We start from the raw sequence: 20,145 nt of genomic DNA on the forward strand, positions 1-20,145 counted from the left end.
AAAGAGAAGTTATCTGCTCATTGGTTCTGAAATGCATTACTCCTGCAGTCCACTCAGCAGTTTAATGTCATTAGACGCAAACATCTTTAAACAAGGTCTTAGGAGCAGAAGGCCCCTGCTAATCAGAAATTCTGCATTTTCTAAATAGTACACAAAAATAAGATAAAACAGAAAAAGTTAGAACAAAATAGACCAAAAAAAAAAAAAAAAAAGCATAAAACCTTGGGGGAAATGATGTGCCCACACAGCAGGGAGTGAGGATGCAAGATGCACCCTCGGTTTGGGGAGGGCTGACTTTGGAACTAGATTTGCCCTAAATGACCTTTCCTCCTAGCATGGTGGAGGAGCAGAGAGGATAGAGGCTGGGCATCCCTGAGCTGAGGGAGCCAGTGAGCAGTTTCTGTCCCTTCCTATTAACACAGACTGTGTATACTTGTTTCCTGGGGCTGCTGTAACAAAGAACCACAGCCTGGGTGACTTAACAATAGAAATTTACTTTCTCACAGTCCTGGACGCTAGAATGTCAAGGTCAAGGTGTGGGCAGGCTTGATTTCTTCTGTTTGCAAATGAGCATGTCCTCCTGTATCTTCACGTGTTAACCCTGTGTGCATGCATGCTAAGTAGCTTCAGTCATGTCTGACTCTTTGTGAATGTATGGACTATAGCCCGCCAGGCTCCCCTGTCCATGGGAGTCTCCAGGCAAGCATACTGGAAGAATTCTCCTCCAGGGTATATTCCTGACCCAGGGATCGAACTCGGTCTCCTGCATTGGTAGGCGGGTTCTTTACCACTAGCACCACCTGGGAAGCCCACCCTATCAGTCATATGTGAGTTTGGAGGGGGACACAATTCAGCCCATAACATGTTGTGTATGACTTGATGTCGAGGCTATTTAACCACCAACCACTTCCTATTACTGAGTGTCTCTTACACTTACCAAAAAGAACTTTGTAAGTGTGAACAAGCAACACAGCTTAGTTGCTTCATCTGCTTCGAGGTCTTCTGCACGTCTTAGAGGGCCTGAGCTTGTTTGTAAAACAGGACACCAGATTTGACCTTGACTCATGATAACAGTCGGAGAAGGCAATGGCACCCGACTCCAGTATTCTTGCCTGGAAAATCCCATGGACAGAGGAGCCTGCAGTCCATGGGGTCGCTGAGGGTCGGACACAACTGAGTGACTTTACTTTCACTTTTCACTTTCATGCATTGGAGAAGGAAATGGCAACCCACTCCAGTGTTCTTGTGTGGAGAATCCCAGGGATGGGGGAGCCTGATGGGCTGCCGTCTGTGGGGTCACACAGAGTCAGACATGACTGAAGTGACGCAGCAGCAGCAACAGCGTGATAACAGTGTGTCAAGGTCAAACAGGTATTAAAATTAGCCCACTTGTTGTCACATAGTATTATCCATAATGAAACATTAATACTGATAATTACTGGTAAATGTTAATACTGCACATGGGAATGCCACATTGCATATTTTAGCTTCCAATTTCATCTCACTGAGGACCAAAGAACTGAGCCACAGCTGAGAATTCTTTTGAGGGCCTCAGAATAGTGTTCTATAAATACAGAGAAATTTCTGGGAAAAGCACATCTCTGGTGCAACATTTAAAATTCTTATGTTGATGTCACCACCAGCAGGTGGCCTGGCTGTTTAATACGAGCTTTGGTGTCACCAGCAAGCACCAGAGAGGGTGCACTCTCATTCATTGAACGTGAATTTCTGAAGCAGCGCCCAAGCCCAGGCACCACACAGGGCAAGGCTGGCATGTCTTCTTGCCAGGAGGCAGCCCGATTTCCCATATACTCTCCACAGCTTTCTTTCTTCCGCTACCTCGCTTCCTAACTCCCTTGCCAGAGCTTCCAGGAATCACCTACTTGAGACCCAAACCTTTGTCTCCGAGTCTGCTTTTAGGGAAACCTCAAATTAGACCATGATCTTCTCTTTCTCACAGAAGGTGTGGAAAGAGTGACTCCATGGGAAGGTCTTCATTCAACTGTCAACCTGTTTGCAGCAGTATGTTAGAGGATCACAGTTTTGAATGATAAAACACAAGCACTATTTTAATTCCCTTGTGGCTCAGCTGGTAAAGAATCTGCCTGCGATGCGGGAGACCTGGGTTCGATCCCTGGGTTGGGAAGATCCCCTGGAGAAGGGAAAGGCTACCCACTCCAGTATTCTGGCCTAGAGAATTCCATGGACTATAGTCCACGGGGTCACAAAGAGTCGGACACGACTGAGCAACTTTCACTTTCACTATTTGAAGTGGGCTTCCCTAGCGGCTCAGGGGTAAAGAATTCGAGCACAGTGGCAGGAGATGCAGGAGATGTGGTTTCGATCGATCCTTGAGTTGGGAAGATCCCCGAGGGCACACTCCAGTATTCTTGCCTGAAGAATCCCATGGACAGAGGAGTCTGGTAGGCTACAGTCAATAGGTTTGCAAAGGGTCACGATTGAAGCGACTGAGCACGCACGCACGATTTTAACTGCTATTGGGAAAGCGTCCATGCCAAAAAGTGACTTTTAACGCATTCTGTCTTTTTTCCAGGCTTGTCCTCCCAACCTTAAGGCAGAAACACCAAGTACGTGATAATGGACAACTGCATTTGGCAGGAAAGAGAACCAGAGGTTTGGTCAAATGCCCTGATTCCTGAAATTAAGAAGGTAAGGGGCCCATCACCTAGAAGGTGACGACAACACACAGAAAGTTACAGCAGGTGGGGGTGGGGCGAGGGTTAGTACTCTGGACGTCAAAGCAGAGGGTTAGGGACTTGGGTGCTTGGGTGACCCTTGCTGGTCTTGGTTCTCCTGGCCTTAAAGTGACACGTTCTAGAACAATGTATCCAAATACAGCTGCCATAGGTCCATTCATTCCACCTAAGAGCTAAAGGAAGGACGCACGTGCTGTTGTGTGTTTCGAGTTTTCATATGGGATCTCAGTGGTTCCTGGTATTCTCCCTAGAGCCTATGTTCTAACCCCCACCTGGGATCATCACTATTATTGCTGTGACTTTCCCCTTTTCCCCAACTCCACCGTAGCTGTCTGCAGCGATTCTCCAGGTGGGGAAGGAGGGTGCTGTGCTCCCAGGGGTGGGTCCAGATCTCCATGATGGCCTTTGAAGAAGTGAGCAAAGACAGAGCACGTTTCCAGTGAGTCTTTCTCCCTTAACAACCGGCTTCTTTTTTTTTTTTAATCCTTACTATTGGATATAACAATGTACTTTTGGTGAGCATTTTTAGTGATAGTTATGAATTAGTGGTCAAAAAGCACAACGCATTTACCAGCCCTCAGCTGTGTTTGCAGGAGGGGCCCCTGAGCTACAGGAGTGGGCTGTGCCCTGGGTGCTGAGCCTTCCCCCCTGTTATAGATCTGAGTCCCAGCATTATTGTACTTTCCCCCGCTTCCAGTCAAGCCAATAATATCTGCCAGAAAATCTGACAGTCTGCAATGCCAAAAGGGTAAAAAAAGAGAATCTGTATTTCACAGTCATGAGGTTTAAAATAGTCCCTGAGTGCCTAGGATGTGATCTCTTGAGGATAGCTGGTCACCTACTCAGGAACCCACAAGGTTTTTTTTGTTTTTGTTTTTAAAGCCATAACATACTTCCCAAGCTGTCTCCAAGGCCAAAGGTTTTGCCTCAGAGTGGGTTTTAAAGGTCGTTTTCCCTCACCATCCTCTGCAATCCTTCCGCAGACAACCACTGTGCTAGCCAGGAGAGAATGCTGAAGGTGAACATTTTTCCATATCTGGGTGACCTCGGTGTTGGGAAGAGTTGCCACCTGGAAAAGTTTTGCTTCAATAATTCCCACCACGTCCTCTGTGCTTTGTCTGAGGAGAAAACAGCAGCTGAATACTGGGTGTCCTTGCACCTGGGCAGAGGACAGAACAGGCAATAGTTTTACAAACCATTGTTAGTTATCTGGTGTTTGAGTTAGATCTCAAGGCTTATTTCAATAAAAAGTAGCAAGGGAGATAGTAGCTGCCAGCATCACAGCTTCCCTGACATTCAAATTCAAAGTTAAGCGTTGGGGTAAGACGCAGGAGGGAGGCTCAAGAGAGAGGAGGCATATGCATAGCTATGGGTGACTCATGATGATGTGGGGCAGAAACCAAGCAATATTATAATTACCCTCCAATTAAAAATAAATACAAAAATAAAAGTATTTTGAAAAAAAATTTTTTTAAGTCACCTGTTGCAATTCTAAATCTCAGAAGGAAAAAAATTCCATAAATCAACTCAATGATGAGAGGTGACACCTCTGCTGGTAGTGGTGTTAAAAGCCTTAACATGAATCTCTAGAAAACCAGGAACCAGATTATATGGTGGAAGGAGGCAACCTAGGTAAGTTTAAGCAGATTCTATGCCTCCATAAATCTTACTTTTTAAAAATTAAACAGCTGGGACTTGCTGGTGGTTGGGAATCTGCCTTGCAATGCAAGGGACGCAAGTTCGATCACTGGTTAGGGAACCAGGATCCCACACACCCTGGAGCAGCGGGGTGCCACAGCTAGAGTTCATGTGCCCCAGTGAAAGATCCCACATGATGCAACAAAGACCTGATGTGGCCAAATAAATACATGGTTTTAAAAACCATATACTATTTGGTCTGAAGCATCCACTGGAATTAGTGAAAGCGTGCTACATAATTCCCTCCTTGGTTCTGTTAAATCATCTCTACTTTGCATATTTTGAGGTTGCTGATGTTCATTAAAATTTTTTTTTATTATAGAACATTAGCATATAGGAAATCTGCGTCATAGAATGAGTCCCCACGTACCATCATCCAGCTTCAACAGTTATCAACGCACAGCCAGTCTTGCTCTATCTTTATCCTAACCTGCTTTTCCCTCCAAACCCTTGCTTGTTTAAAAAAAAAAACAACTACATTCTAAATAAATTTAAAAAACATATATCCAACACTGTATGATATCAAAGAAAAATGCTCTTTAAAATGCAACAATATTATTAAATAAAATTAATTATAATTTCTTCATGTCAACCAATATCCCACCAGTGTTCAAATTTTCCTGGTCTAACAGTAGAGTTTTATAAAGGTGAAAGATTTATATGATTTGAAGAGAAACTAGAACAGAGTTTTTTTTTTAATTCACTGATTTTTAAAAAGTGAAACAAAGATGAATATTTTTAACGATAAATGGTTCAATTCACAAAGAAGATAGACATCATAAACCATTAGACACCTTAACAACAAAGAAACAAAGATACATAAAGCAAAAATCAGAAGATATAAAAGGGAAAATAAAAAATATTTAATCATAGTGAGACATATTAATATTTCAGTAGAGTTTTAAATGAAAGTTTGGGCCACAAAGAGAAAGGCCAAGCTATAGCATTTGAATCTCAGCATCCCTGAGGTGCCCCAAAGCCCAAAGAACATCTTTGTTTGCTTTAGATAAGTGCTCAGAGGCAGGGCATCTAGAATCCCTGCACAAGCATCACTATTAAACCTTCCAGGGAAACATGTGCCCTGCCCTTAGGCAGCCTCTTGGCCTGCTACTACGAAAACTGCTAATAAAATGACAAACCAAACAGCAGCTGAGAAAACAGAGCCTCCTCTAAATGTTTAAAATATTTGAATCAGGCTGCCATTTATTTCACTGGAGTGGCTCCTATAGGACACATCTTCCACCGCTCGGGTTTCCACACACACCTGATCACCACGAATGCCGTGATCAGAGCTGTGATCCCACAGCCGAGGTTTCAGTGCTCTAATCTGTGGGTGAGTCCAGGTGCCTCATGCTGGTACCCTATGGACTCAGGCCACTCAACACAGTGTGAGCCCACGAGAGGAGAGAAGGCAGATCACTCAGCTAGCTCTTCAGATCATGCTATAAGGGTAGGTAGGTACCAGGCACCGTGGACTTGGAAGCCCTGAAACCTAGAAGCGGTAACCTTGGCCTTCCAGTTTGGGGACTTTTTCAGACTGCTGGCATGACTCCTTACTTTGAAAAGCTCAGGCTTCCAGCCTTGATCTTGACCGCTGGTCTCTGACCTCCTGCAGCACTAACCACGGGAGCCTCTGGCCTCAACTTTGTCCCAGATTTGATTACTTGTCCAGCTGTTTCCTGGTCCCTGTGATAAGAGTAGCTGTCATTTACTAAGCAGGCACTGGGTAAACAACAGCTTCTCTTGTTATCTCATTAGAACCTCACAACAACCCCAGATTTGTACATTCAATACATACATGATGACTGCCTACTACATGCAGGCATTGCTCAGGGGTTGACGATACACTGAGCAAAACAGGCAAAAATCCCTCCCTTTCTGGAGCTTCCACTCTAGGGGCTGATCCCTAGGAAGTAGCAGTTATTATCCCATTTGCAGATGAGGAAACTGAGGTTCTGAGTTGCTTGATAATTTGCTAGACACCACGGAGCTAATAAATGACACAGCACAGATTCCGTTTCCAAGCTGTAGGACTCTACAGCCCACATGCCTTTGTTTTTGTGCTTGAAGGAACACACCACACTGCATCATCGTGTGATCCCTATTGAAACTGACAGTCTGGCTCACTGAAGGCTGAACGGATGATGACACAGGGACTGACATGCTTTTCACCTTTGTGTTTTAAATGCTATCTGTGGTACAGGTGGAATCCTGCTTTCACCAGCTTGAAAACACTTTCACACTCCTGCACTGGGAACAGACCTTATTCAAATAGGAATCTATTATTACCATGTCCAAGATTGGGTACACTGTGTTGCTTTCCGTGAGTTTTTTAAAAAGTCTTTATGTAAAGCCAAGGTCCAAAGTCTATTCTTTTAGAAACAATAACAAATTAGAATGGGGTGGATTGTGCCAAAGGACATTTTATGACTTTAGAAATAAAACCCAGGTGTTAACTTGTGCTAGTCCTGAATGTGTTAATTCTGATCTAACTGAGTTTGCTTTACAAAATATTCTTGGTAACATGTGAATGTGTTGATGGTGTTCTGACAGGACATGACATAGAATGCATCTGGCTTTGAAGGGTTACACAGGTGGAAGAGGTCAAGTATTGGTTGGTTAGTTCACAGTGAGTTTGCTTTGTGAATTACAATATCTTCACTCAACTCACTAGTTCAGGAAGTTATGCTAGATATTGAGTGCCTACTGTGTGCCTTGAACTGACCTTGGCACAGACTCCCTGTCTCAGAGTCAATCACTTATCGCTCACTGGCTCCTTTCATCCCTTGTTTCATCTGTTCAGGAGAGAACCCAAAGCATTAGCAAGACCCATCCAGTGCCCGATGCTCAGAGAAGTAAGCTTAGGAAAATGGTGACTAATGCAGAGGGCACAAGGGCTCTTTAAAGATGAGACATCAAGGACCTTATATGCAGGAAATACACAGTGAAGAAGCAAGGCAAGGGACAAAGTTTTGGTCTGGGAATAATCCACTGTACTTTCAGCACTTCTGTGACATGTTATTGTTGTTTAGTTGCTAAGTTGTGTCCGACTCTGAGACACCTTGGACTGTAGCCCACCAGGTTCCTCTCTCCATGGGATTTCCCAGGCAAGAATACTGGAGTGGGTAGCCATTTCTGTCTCCAGGGGATCTTTCCCACCCAGGGATCGAACCCATGTCTCCTGCACTGCAGGCAGATTCTTTACCACTGAGTCAACAAGGAAGCCCTGAAAGCCTAGTCATCTCCGGATTCAGGCTCTAAACTCTTCAGAAGCAGACACTGAGTAATCCTGTGCAGCAAAAGCTCAGTAAATTTGCATGGCAGCTTGGTCAAGGTTAAGGACAGTCTTGGGTCACTGAACTCAGTGTGTCCACTGTGTGCCTAGCAGCATTCCCAGAGACCCCAGTTTCCTGAGCCCATAAAGAGCCTAGCTGTAAACTAATGACAAGACCAAACTGAGTTCCTTTGCATTGCACCTGCCTCTTTAAAGTTGATTCTCTGCTTTTAAACCATGGATTTTACTCAGAGGGTAGCTTGCAACATGCTTTTTCTGCTAAAAAGGAGAAAAAACCAATAAGCAAGTGAGGGGAAATGATGGAACCATAAAGAAAAAAAAAGGCAAGAAAAAAAAAAAAAGAGCAATCTTAGGGAGGAGGCTTGAGCATACAGGGAGAAATGCAAGAGCTCTGTCTTAGGTGTGAGAATGGCAGACTACGGACTTCCTAGCTCTTAGATTCAAGAGGTGGTGGTACCCCTGAGAAGGTCTGCATCACAGGCAGCTGGTTTCATGGCTCAGAAGAGGGATTCCGGTGCCATTTTGCTGGTGTGCAAACCACGGCTCTGCCAGTGACTGGCTGTGTGATCCAGGCTAAGCCACTTCACCTCTGTGCCTTAGTTAACTCTGAGAATAACAATAGTACCTGCCTCAAAGTGTTACTGTGAGGGTTAACTCGATTATGTGCTAAGCACCTTAGAATAACACAAAGCATACAGTAAACACCACATAAGTTTGGATGCTATAGTCACTGCTTATTCCACCTGTACACACATTTGGAAGCAACAGGGCCCAGAGGAGCAAGGCATTCAGAGACCTGGGGAAGAATCCAGCCTCTGCCCCTTACTGGCTATATGACTCTGGGCACCTTGGAGGTCTCTCGGTGCCTCAGTTTTCCCATCTGCAAAAGGGCGCTATCATCCCATCTCATTGGATTGCTGTAAACATGTGTGTGCATGTGTGCTCAGTCGTGTCAAACACTTTGCAACCCATGGACTGTAGCCCACCAGGCTCCTCTGTCCATGGAATTCTCCAGGCAAGAATATTGGAGTGGGTTGCCAATTGCTTCTCCAAGGGATCTTCCCCACCTACGGATCGAACCGGCATCTCTTGTGTCTCCAGCATTGGCAGGCAGATTCTTTACCACTGCACCAGCTAGGAAGCTCCCCCAAACTTAGATAATCCATGTTAAGTGAGTGCTTGGTCTTTTGCTGGGAGGGTCCCAACACCCGTTGCCACTGGCTTACAGCTTTCTCAGCCAGGTCAGGGCTGGATATCCGATTGCCAGCAATAACCTGGAATCGGTTGTTTTTTCTTTTATGGTAAGAAAGGAAAGAGCAGTTTGGGGAAAGGGGTACATGGCCCCCAAGAGCCCAGGTACACCAAACCATGGTGGCTCTCCTCCATACAACAGTGAACGTATGAAAAGACACCCTGGGTAGGGGGAGTGATTCATCGGAAGTTTTTCTAGGAATAGTTACACTGTACTTGTAAAAGATTTCAAAGGCAAAGAGCCAGCAGATTCCAATGTAAAATGAAGCTCTGGTTTGTAGGCTAGTGATTGCTGCTACTGAGATGGCAGAGGGTTTCAAGGGCTGCCCTCTGGCCTAACAGCGCATGGCTGCTTCTTGCCATACACCCTGGCTCAGATGCTGCGTGAGAGTGGCTGAGGCTCCTGGGCACCTGTGAAATTTGATAAAGACCTTTAACGAGCCCTCGCAGGCTTTTCTTGCCAAGGCGTTCTGCACGGACAATCGTTGCCTCTAGAACCCCACTGCAGGCTTCTCCTTTGTTTCTTGCCACCCCTCCCACCTGACAGTTGTGAAAAAGAAACATATTTAAATACTGTCCTGAATGGCCCTTTAGAAGTATGAGTGACGGGTCCTGCCACACCTCTCTTGCAGACCAAGTAAATCTGCTGCAGACGGCCTCCGTTTTTCACTGAAGCCGTGTTACTGCTTAAGGGTGCAAACAGACAGAGGAGAAATGGAGAATCATATCCTTAAAATAACTTGAAGACAAACGTGTACTTTTGCAAACTGTTAAGCAGGGACCGAACTTGAATACTATCCTAATAGTTTGGCCTCCTGCACAAGCCTTTTCCTTGTCCCCGTGGCGACTGTCCACCCTGGGTAAACCAACATCCTCAATCCCTCATTAGTGACACTAATCAAAGTGCCAGAGTGTCAGGAGAATCTGAGTGACAGTATTTAAGATTTTTAAGCCTCTCATTATTCTAAATGCACCAGTCAACATGCAAATTACCTTTTCCAGAACACAGGGTATGCAATTCTACTGAGCCTGTTTCCACCTAGGGCCCCTGACCTCTGCCTTTTTCTTAAACCACAGCAAACGAAACTCCAAAAGAGCCTCCCTTGAGGTTTCAGATACCGTTCCATTTTCCACATTTCCTTTCACAGACTGACATGTTTTTTATACCACATGAGCTCCTGCATCCTAGAGACGGTGGGAAAGCCTCCCAGTGTTAGCCTCAGCTGGTATTTTCTGACACTGGGAAGTCTACTGCACCCATGAATCATGCAATCTTTGCACTACACAGAGGAAAATTATCTCACCGGGTCTCCTGGATGCAAATAAGGACTCCGGCGTGGAGTAACGAGGGGACAGAACAGTGAGGGGCCACAATATGCTTCTCATTGTATACAATTTCCCTCCAGCACTGTTAATTAAATGTTACCCCTGGAAGGCAGGCGGAGGAGTACCTGGCACCACGGTATCTTTCTACTTAGAGTTTTGGTTTTCACAGAAAATAAATGATTATCAAGACAGTTTCCCTTTTGATTTTAAATAAGAAGACACAGGTCTCCCCTAGGATTACTGTTTCTTCCTTGGACTCTTTAAGTTGGAACAGCAACATTGAAAATAATGCTACAGAAATTTGCAAATTTTCTTTTAAAATAAACACACCTGCTGTGGCCATGACCCCACTGTCAGGCTTTGTCTGGGCAACTGCATGCCAAAGAATTTATCAGCTGGTCAGAGACAGGTATAGTCCCTTTCTCTCTTGTAGACAATGTTAGACAAAAAAAAAAGAGAAATCACAGGCCCTCAAGGAGTTCATTCTTACCTCTTGGACACTACCAAGGGGCCAGAGTAGATTTGAATACAAAGGTCACTAAAAATCCTGCTGCATTTTAAAAATCAAATCCATTGCATTTTCTTTAGATCTTTTAAAAAGTTACATCCTGTAACCAACACAACAATAATTCCATTGTAAGTGGGCCAAGGTAGCAAGTGGGCAATTTTGATATTGTTACTGGATTAGCATCTGGTCCCATCACTTCATGGCAAATAGATGGGGAAAAAGTGGAAACAGTGACAAATCTTATTTTTGTGGGCTTCAAAATCACTGCGGACAGTGACTGCATCCATGAAATTAAAAGATGCTCGCTCCGTGGAAGAAAAGGTATGATAAACCTAGACAGCATGTTAAAAAGCAGAGACATCACTTTGCCAACAAAGGTCCGTCTACTCAAAGCTATGGTTTTTCCATAGCTTTGATGTGAAAAGTGAAGTGAAGTGAAGTGAAAGTTACTCAGTTGTGTCCAACTCTTTGCGACCCCATGGACTATACAGTCCATGGAATTCTCCAGGCCAGAATACTAGAGTGGGTAGCCTTTCCCTTCTCCAGGGGATCTTCCCAACCCAGGGATCAAACCCAGATCTCCCACGTTGCAGGTGAATTCTTTACCAGCTGAGCCACAAGGGAAGCCCACAGATATGAGAACTGGACCATAAAGAAGGCTGAGCACCAAAGAATGGATGCTTTCGAATTGTGGTGCTGGAGAAAACTCCTGAGAGTCCTTTGGACTGCAAGCAGATCAAACCAGTCAATTGTAAAGGAAATCAACCCTGAATATTCATTGGAAGGACTGATGCTGAAGCTGAAGCTTCAATACTTAGGCTACCTGATGCGTAGAGTCGACTCACTGGAAAAGGTTCTGATGCTGGAAAAGAATGAGGGCAGGAGTAGAAGGGGACAACAGAGGATGAGATGGTTGGATGGCATCATGACTCAATACACATGAGTCTGAGCAAACTCCAGAAGATAGTGAAGGACAGGGAAGCCTGGCATGCTGCAGTCCATGGGTTTGCAAAGAGTCAGACATGACTTAGCAACTAAACAACAACTACTGGATTTCAATGGGATGAGACAAAGGAATGGAGCTCGAAAGACAGGGAAGTCAGGGCAAGAAAAGATGGGAAAACAGATGATGAGGGCTAGTTTTTAGTTAGAGCCTGCTCCAGAACTTCAGAAAGCCCCATCGGCCCTTTTCTCATTTCCAATAGATGCACATCCAGGGGAAGAGGTGAAGGGGAAAGATGAGAGGTTGGGAGAGAAAAAATTAAATGTTTAGCTTTGGTCTAATCCCTGATGGAGAAGGCAATGGCACCCCACTCCAGTACTCTTGCCTGGAAAATCCCATGGATGGAGGAGCCCGGTAGGCTGCAGTCCATGGGGTCGCTAAGAGTCGGACATGACTGAGAGACTTCACTTTGACTTTTCACTTTCATGCATTGGAGCAGGAAATGGCAACTCACTCCAGTGTTCTTGCCTAGAGAATCCCAGGGATGGGGGAGCCTAGTGGGCTGCCGTCTATGGGGTTGCACAGAGTCGGACACGACTGAAGCGACTTAGCAGCAGCAGCAGCAATCCCTGGGTCTTCCAGAGCTAAGGTGAAGCCTGATCATACATATCACACAAAATGCCCCTCCTTGCAAAGATGACATATAATAAAATCTGCCATGCTGGTCCATGAGCATAGATGTTTTAAAGTCCTGAATACTGCCTGCAGAGTTTAACTCCATTTCCTAACCCTGCTTAGTCGTTAACTTGTATCTGACTCTGCAGCCCCATTGACTGCAGCCTCCCAGGCTTCTCAGACCATGGAATTCTCCAGGCAAAAATAGAGGAGTGGGTTGCCATTCCCTTCTCTAGGGGATCTTCCCAAACCAGGGATCGAACCTGTGTCTCCTGCCTCTCCTGCTTGGCAGGCAGATTCTTTACCACTATGCCACCTGGGAAGCCTATTCTGTAAGTATTAAAACAAAAAACTCCATTCATTTCCCAAAAATTTTTGTTGATGGAATTCAAAATATAATAATAATAACTGAATATAATTTTAAAAACACAGGCCAACTAGGGAAAAGGGAAGTCTTTTTAAGGGGAATAACAAATTGTTTAATTGGTGCTCTGCCACTGTAGCATAGAAACAGCCACAAGATGTAACTGAAAAAGCATGGCTGTGGTCCAATAAAACTTTATTTATTGACTGAAATTTGAATTTCATCTATTTTTCATGTGTCACGAAACATTATTTTTCTTTTGATTATTTTCCAACCACTTGAAACTGTAAACACCATTCTTAGCTTGAGGGCTGTACTAAAACTTTACCACGGGCTCTGCTCTAGGTGGCAGCCTCTATTGTAGAAGGTCCCACATTCTGGATGTGTCTAATTGCCCACTCAAAGAACACTCATTTTTGGCAGGTTACTGCAGGGTGATGCTCTGACTTTATGCATCACAGCAAAAGTCTTGTAATAATGACAGGTGATACTAAGTTTGATCCATATCAAAGGTACATTTTCCCCTTTGTAATTAGAAGTAATCTGTGAGTTATACTTGAGATTCTCCATTTATTCCATTTCCCCAAACCTGCCACTATGTGGTTTTAGGTTTTATGCATGATCCTTACCTGAGTCTATCATTATATGGGAGGTCACGAAATAAATTTAATATGATTTTCAGTGGCTACCTAGAATACTATTTTGTGGATTATATAATCATTTTTTATTGAAACTTCTGGTTTTAAATATTTAGAATGTTTCTTTTTTTTTGGCTGCTATCATAAGTAATACTTTCATTAATCTGCTATAGATAAACACTTCTGCACACTATGATGAGTTACTTAAAGGAAATTAGTCGAAGTGAAAACTAGGTCATCGAGTCCAACCGCTTTTTAAAGGGATTTGATCTATATTAACAAATTGTGTTTTAGGGAATTATACCAATTTTTGCTCCTATTAAGAGTAATAAGTGCCTGATATATAAGTGCCTTTGTGTCTTACCTGGTACACAAGCATTATAACCAAAAGAACCTAAAGTCTATCCATCATGTCACGGGCTTCTTAAATCAAGTCATCCGGCCTTGTGTGTGATGGGGGTGAATAAGTGGGAAGGGGGGCAGTAAATAAATAAAACACTAAAAAGAGAAGTGCCTGATTCCTAACACTCAGGCAACATTTAAAAAGTGCCATCACCAAACTGATATATGAAATGGCTTCTTATTATTTTGACTTGTGTTTATTCAATTGTAGTGAGGTTGAAACATTTGTATTTATCCTACCCGGTCATATCCTGGGCTCATTTTTCTACTCATCTTTCCATATTGATCCATAAGAGCTCTTTATATGCTAACACTGTTAATTCTTTGCCTAATATTTTTCCCATTGTAAATATTTTTCCCAGATTGTAAAAAGATGTGTTTTAAAAATATTTAGGTTTACTTGGCTACTTTCCTCCTAAATTGATTAGTTCCTCCATGAGAGGCATAACAAAAACAACTTAAAAATGAGAGAGGCAATGCAAAAAATTATCCAAATGTAGAATTATTCTTGTTTATAAGAACTTAAGCATCTTAAAAGAAAAAGAATTCCCTAATGAAGTTTAAAATTTTACTATTAGCATTCAAAATTCTCTTCTGATCTTTTCTATTACTACATATATAGCTGATTTCATGGTACACAACATATGCATTGCTTTTAACTCATCATTCCATATCTACTTTCTATAATCAGCAAAGTTACAAATGTAATTTTTAATTAACAATATGGCATAATGTAATTTTTAATTAACAGCTTGACAATGTAGTTCATTTAATTCTCACAAACCATTTACAATTTAATTTTCCACTAGAATAAATCATTTTGCTGTGCACATCCTTTGTATAAATTCTTTTTTGGTTCCTTTAGGATTAAATTCTTGAGTTAGTCTCAAAAATAAAACTACTTGATTGCCAGGGGAAAAGGGGTACACTCAGTTTTGTTGTTTTTTTGTCAGAACACTCCAGAAAGACTCACTTAACATTTGAGTCCTAAGTATTCGTATGTCACCAGCACAGAATCTGCCCACAGTGCAGGAGACACAGGAGACATAGGTTCGATCCCTGGGTCAGGAAGATCCCCTGGAGAAGGAAATGGCAACTCAGTCCAGTATTCTTGCCTGGGAAATCCCACAGACAGCGAAGCCTGGAGGGCTACAGTCCATAGGGCTGCAAAGAGTCAGACGCAACTGAGTGACTAACACTTTCACTTTTCAGCCATGTTCAAAAGGGCTTATTTTCCCAAATCCCCAACAATATAGGTTTTGGTAAATTTATTTATTCTAGCTAAGTCTACGGGTACATTATGGTATTTGAAGTTACTTTAAATTGTGCTTCTTCAGGTCCAGCAGGTCTGTTTAAGACCCATATTATAGTTTTATGTATGTTTCTTTCAGTAATAAACTATCCATTCCATGCTTTTCTTGTGTCAAATTCAGCAGGGGAACTTCAGTACTCATTCTTATTCTTTCTCTATATTGGTCAGAGGGCTTTCAGATACAACTCACAGTATGTATGTGCTTTCTTTCTGCTGTCTTCAAGGGCTTGCAAGGCACAAGTTTCAGGCAGGTCTGTGCCCCTGTGCTTCAGATATGGTCAGTGTGCCATGCTAACGTCATGGGCTGACCTGTGACCTCAGGCACACCCTTGTTCTCACCATGGCTGGTATGTGCAGCAGGGTCTCAGGCCCTCCCTTCACAACCTATAGTCCCATGGTCACGCCACCTGCGGATCTGAGGGGAGCAGTGCACCCTGGGTGCGGGGAAGAGAGTGGCAGGTGAGGCACTACTCCTGGCTTTTGTGACTTGGCTCACAACACCCCTGGGCAGCCCTGCCTCTGCATGTCTTATCGCCATGGCATCCATATCTTTCATCTTCCACTGAAAACAGGAGCGGCGGTTCTTGCGCCAGACGTGGCTCTGAGTTGGAGGATGAGGGCATGAGAAGTGCCCTGCAGTTTCTTCTGAGGAAGGGCTTGCTATGAGCATTAAGCACAAACATTCTGCTAAAAGCAAGGAAAGCGAGAAGATTTTGCCCTCAAGGGAACATTTGGCAACGTTTAGGGACATTTTCGGTGGTCATAACTGGGGGTGTGACTAGTAGGTAGAGGCCAGGGATGCTGCTAAACAACCTGCAATGCACAGGACAGCCCCCCCAACAAAATGAACTGGCCCCAAGTGTCCATGGTGCTAAGAGTGAGACAGACTGTCCTAAAACAAAATAACCACTTTCTATGCCTCTCCTCAGAGAAGGCAATGGCAACCCACTCTAGTACTCTTGCCTGGAAAATCCCATGGACAGAGGAGCCTGGTAGGACGTAGTGCATGGGGTTGTGAAGAGTCGGACACGACTGAGCAACTTCACTTTCACTTTTCACTTTCATGCATTGGAGGAGGAAATGGTAACCCACTCCAGTGTTCTTGCCTGGAGAATCCCAGGGACGGTGGAGCCTGGTGGGCTGCCGTCTATGGGGTTGCACAGAATCGGGCACGACTGAAGCGACTTAGCAGCAGTGCCTCTCCTTCTAAACTCAAAGCAAACTGTTAAACCAAGAGAGAGTATCAGCAACACACACTGAAACAGACTGAATTCAGTCTTGTGCAGGTGGGGAGATTTCATTGAGAGATGTTGGTGGCACTAGTGGGGTAAAGAACCTGCCTACCAACGCAGGAGACATAAGAGACAAGGGTTCGATTCCTGGTTCAGGAAGATCCTCTGGAGAAGGGCATGGCAACCCACTCCAGTATCCTTGCCTGGAGAATCCCATGGACAGAGGAGACTGGTGGGCAAAGTCCATGGGGTTGCCTTTAGCACATTTTGTTGTGGCATTTCGTATGCCACTCCTCTTCGTCCCAGAACCGGGCGGCTGAAGCCCAAGCTACTGTTATCAACATCCAGATCACAACTTGGGACTTGATGTGAGCATGCCTCCTTGACTCATTGCAGCCTCTCAACTGAGGTTTCCCTTGAGATGGAAGAGTTGATTAGGGAGACTCGGGAAGCCTATATTGAGCAGCATGAATTAAAAATGTAGACATCTATAGAGGATGCTAGGGTAGAAGGTGGGGGCTGCCAAAGAACTGGGAGGGAAATACGTGGCCAGACTGGTTTGGAGTTAGACCCTGGCACCATAGAGCTAGCTACCTAAGATGCTACCTGCCCTAGAGGAGCTGGGCGATGGCTGATTTTGAATATTTAAAATCTGTTCAAGCATATTCCAGTAAAACAGACAGAAAAAAACCCAAACAGGTCTTACCGGCGGTGCTGACGGTGGGGGAGGGGGAGGAGCCCCCAGTGGAGGGGGAGGGGGAGGCAGAGGAGGCGGAGGTGGTGGTGGCGGCACCGGCATGTGTCACGGCGTGGGTGTCTCTTTCTTATGAATGGTCCCAAGAGAATGGTCTCTGCTCTGGAAAGGAGAAAAGGGAGAGTTGTAAACTTGAATGCCTTTATTCATGCACACGTCACACAGACATACGGGTTTTATGGTAGTTTGATTCACTTGCCATTCATTCATTCTTGAAAATACAGAATGCCCACTGTGAGGCAGGCATTGTGTCTACTGCTGGAGACTGAAAGAAATAGCCAGATTTTAGAGAGAATTAGGTAACAAAACTGATAAAAATGTAGCTATTTATGTCTCAATATAATAGAACCTGTTAATACATAAATAGCAACACTTCATTCCATAACAACAATTTCAAGTAACAGATTCTACCTCTTTAAGCATTAAACATCTATCATTTTGCATGCAATTTAAAAACATTCTGCACATACTCCCATTTTCCTAAGCAGGGTAAATGGAATGAAATTCAACCTTTTCTGAATGTTGCAGGCTCAATGGTCACTCAGGTTGCCGGCCTCCAGCCAGGCTTACATGGGCATTAGCTATTTTCCTGCTTCCTTCTCTGTTGTCACTGTTACGTTTCTTGCTGTTCTTCTGTTGTTGGTTCTATACAATCATCTGGGTGGGAGCCTGACACTTCTCCACAAAGGCTTTATATCCGGTATTCGCTGCATGGAGGGCTTTGGGGGTATGATTCTGCAAATATGGTTATGTTTCAAACAGTTAATATTGTAGGATGTCTGATCTCCAGATAAATATGGCATTGCTCTGTAGAATGTGTTTGCATGCATATGTCTGTGAATGTTTTAAAATCTAGAAACAGAAATAAACCTCAGACGTAAGCAAGGGTAATTTTGTTTTTCTGTCCTTCTAGTCACTGGAAGACTGGAACAAGGCCTTTTCTTCAATGTAAAATCCCAATTCATTTATAGTATTCTAGCTGTTATTTACCAACAGCCTTTACTGTTTGCAACATGATCCTTACTAGTTATCTATTTTACATATATTAATAGTAGTGCATATATGTCAATCCCAACCTTCCTATTTACCCCTCCTTCCTTACCCCCTCCCATAACCACAAGTTTAGAGCTGATTTTCATTACTCATGGTATAGTTGCCATGAAGACTGAGTTAGCAAATACCTGAACCACCACTCCTAGGAAAGATACAGGATTAGGCTTATGAGAGCCTCTGGTCACAAGACTTTTGTCAGCTGATAAACATATAACTTTGTTTTATATATCTGTGTTTCTCATTAAAGATACCTTATTTCATACAGACTGTTTGTAATTCTTGCCTGTGTGTATATATGTGTGTGTGTGTGTTTGTGTGTTCAGTTGCTCAGTCATGCCTGACTCTTTACAGCCATGGCCTGTAGCCTGCCAGGCTCCTCTGCCCACGGAATTTCCCAGGCAAGAATACTGGAGTGGGTTGCCGTTTCCTCCTCCAGGGGATCTACCCAACCCAGGGATCAGACTCACACCCATGTGTCTCTGAAACGAAATCACCAACAATAAACACAACATTTTGAAAAACATGGTGATAAGTAGAATATGAACAGGTCACTTGTTTACAGGGTGAAAATTGTAACCAGAAGGCAGAGTGCTGCCTTGTTCAACTTCAGCTGGGAACCTGGGTATGATGAAGCAGGAAGGATAAGCTTACAGAACAGATAATCAGCAAATGGCGGAATCCATGAATAATGAGGACTGACCCCTTTTTGGTGTAACTTTTTGAATCCCCTATACGTACTCAGGACTGCGTTAGGTACTTAGGTATGCTGTTTTATTTAATCCTTTTCAACGATTCTGTGGTTGTCAATGACATGTCAAATGTCAAATGTCAAAGACATTTCCATAAAGAAGCAAATTTTGTCTCAGAGAGGTCATATAGTTTCTAAGTTTCAGAAAGAGTATCAGAGCTTCATAAGATCCTTGTCCTTTCTGATTCAAAACTGCATTTGTTTTATTAACTTGGTATACTTCAGATCATATTACTTCTCTGCTTCCATCTTGCAAAGATCTTGAAGTATTTCTGAGACCCTCGGGTGAAAAGGACCTTCTACAGGAAAGTGTAACTCTTCCATGTGCTCCCCCCCTAAACTTAGCATCCTCTGCTTTCCATCTAGGTTTATCCTTACAAATCTGAGAGTGACCAGGTGTCACTGGGCTTCTGTCGCGCTGAAATCAAAGGAATGATTTTTCAAGCTCTAACATGAAAGCATATTTTTACATTTAGCACTTGATGGTGCTGAAGGCTTTTTCTTGACAGATATAATAATTAAGCAGTTATCTAGAGAATAATTTGTTAAAATCTGACAGTTAAGAATGCAGAGCTCCAGGAAGTCACAGGCTGTACCCATGAGCTCTTTGATGCTTTGTGCTCTCCCAATACATTAAAAAATGTCATTTTGTTCTGTAGTGTATTAAAAATGATTGGGATAAAAAAAGCCAGATTCTCAAAGGCTTTCATATTCTCTCCCAACTCATGAAGTAATCCTGAAAAGCAGCATCAAGATGTAGGTAAGACAGTCAAACACCGTTAGAGGAGACGGTGGCAAATGAAGCTAGCGCTGTTAATACATGAGACTCTGACTGTGGGGCACAGTGCTGACCTTACAGTCAGACCTGGGTTCTACTTCTGCCACTGCTTATTCCCAGTTGTATGGCTTCAGTCAAGTTACTGACTTGGCCAAAAAGTTCATTTGGTTTTTCCCACAGGATGGTATGAAAAACTCGAATGGACTTTTTGGCCAACCCCATACTTCAGCTGTCCCACTTTATTTGTAAAATAGTCACCATGCTTAATTCTTAGTTTGTTATCACGATTAACAGAAAAAACATAAGCAGACACTTAACTGAAGCTGCATTTATCTTATCACACCGCCTCCTTCACTGCCACAAATAACTATAATAAAAGGTAGAGGAGAATAAATGCCCCAAGAGAGGGGTGGAGTGCGAAGGAATGTTATCATCAATTCAAACACAAAGG

General features: G+C 43.5%; 1 protein-coding gene across 1 annotated transcript in view; it reads right to left on the reverse strand.

The window, feature by feature from the left end:
- WIPF3 (WAS/WASL interacting protein family member 3) overlaps positions 1-17,160 on the reverse strand; it is a 54,643-nt gene extending 37,483 nt beyond the window's left edge. The window contains exon 1 of the mRNA XM_068972407.1: positions 17,068-17,160. Coding sequence (XP_068828508.1) covers positions 17,068-17,160 — 93 coding nt within the window. The remainder of the gene's footprint in view (positions 1-17,067) is intronic.
- Positions 17,161-20,145: the final 2,985 nt, after the last annotated feature.

This window comes from Capricornis sumatraensis, chromosome 5, assembly GCF_032405125.1.
Source record: "Capricornis sumatraensis isolate serow.1 chromosome 5, serow.2, whole genome shotgun sequence".
Classification (NCBI taxonomy): domain Eukaryota; kingdom Metazoa; phylum Chordata; class Mammalia; order Artiodactyla; family Bovidae; genus Capricornis; species Capricornis sumatraensis.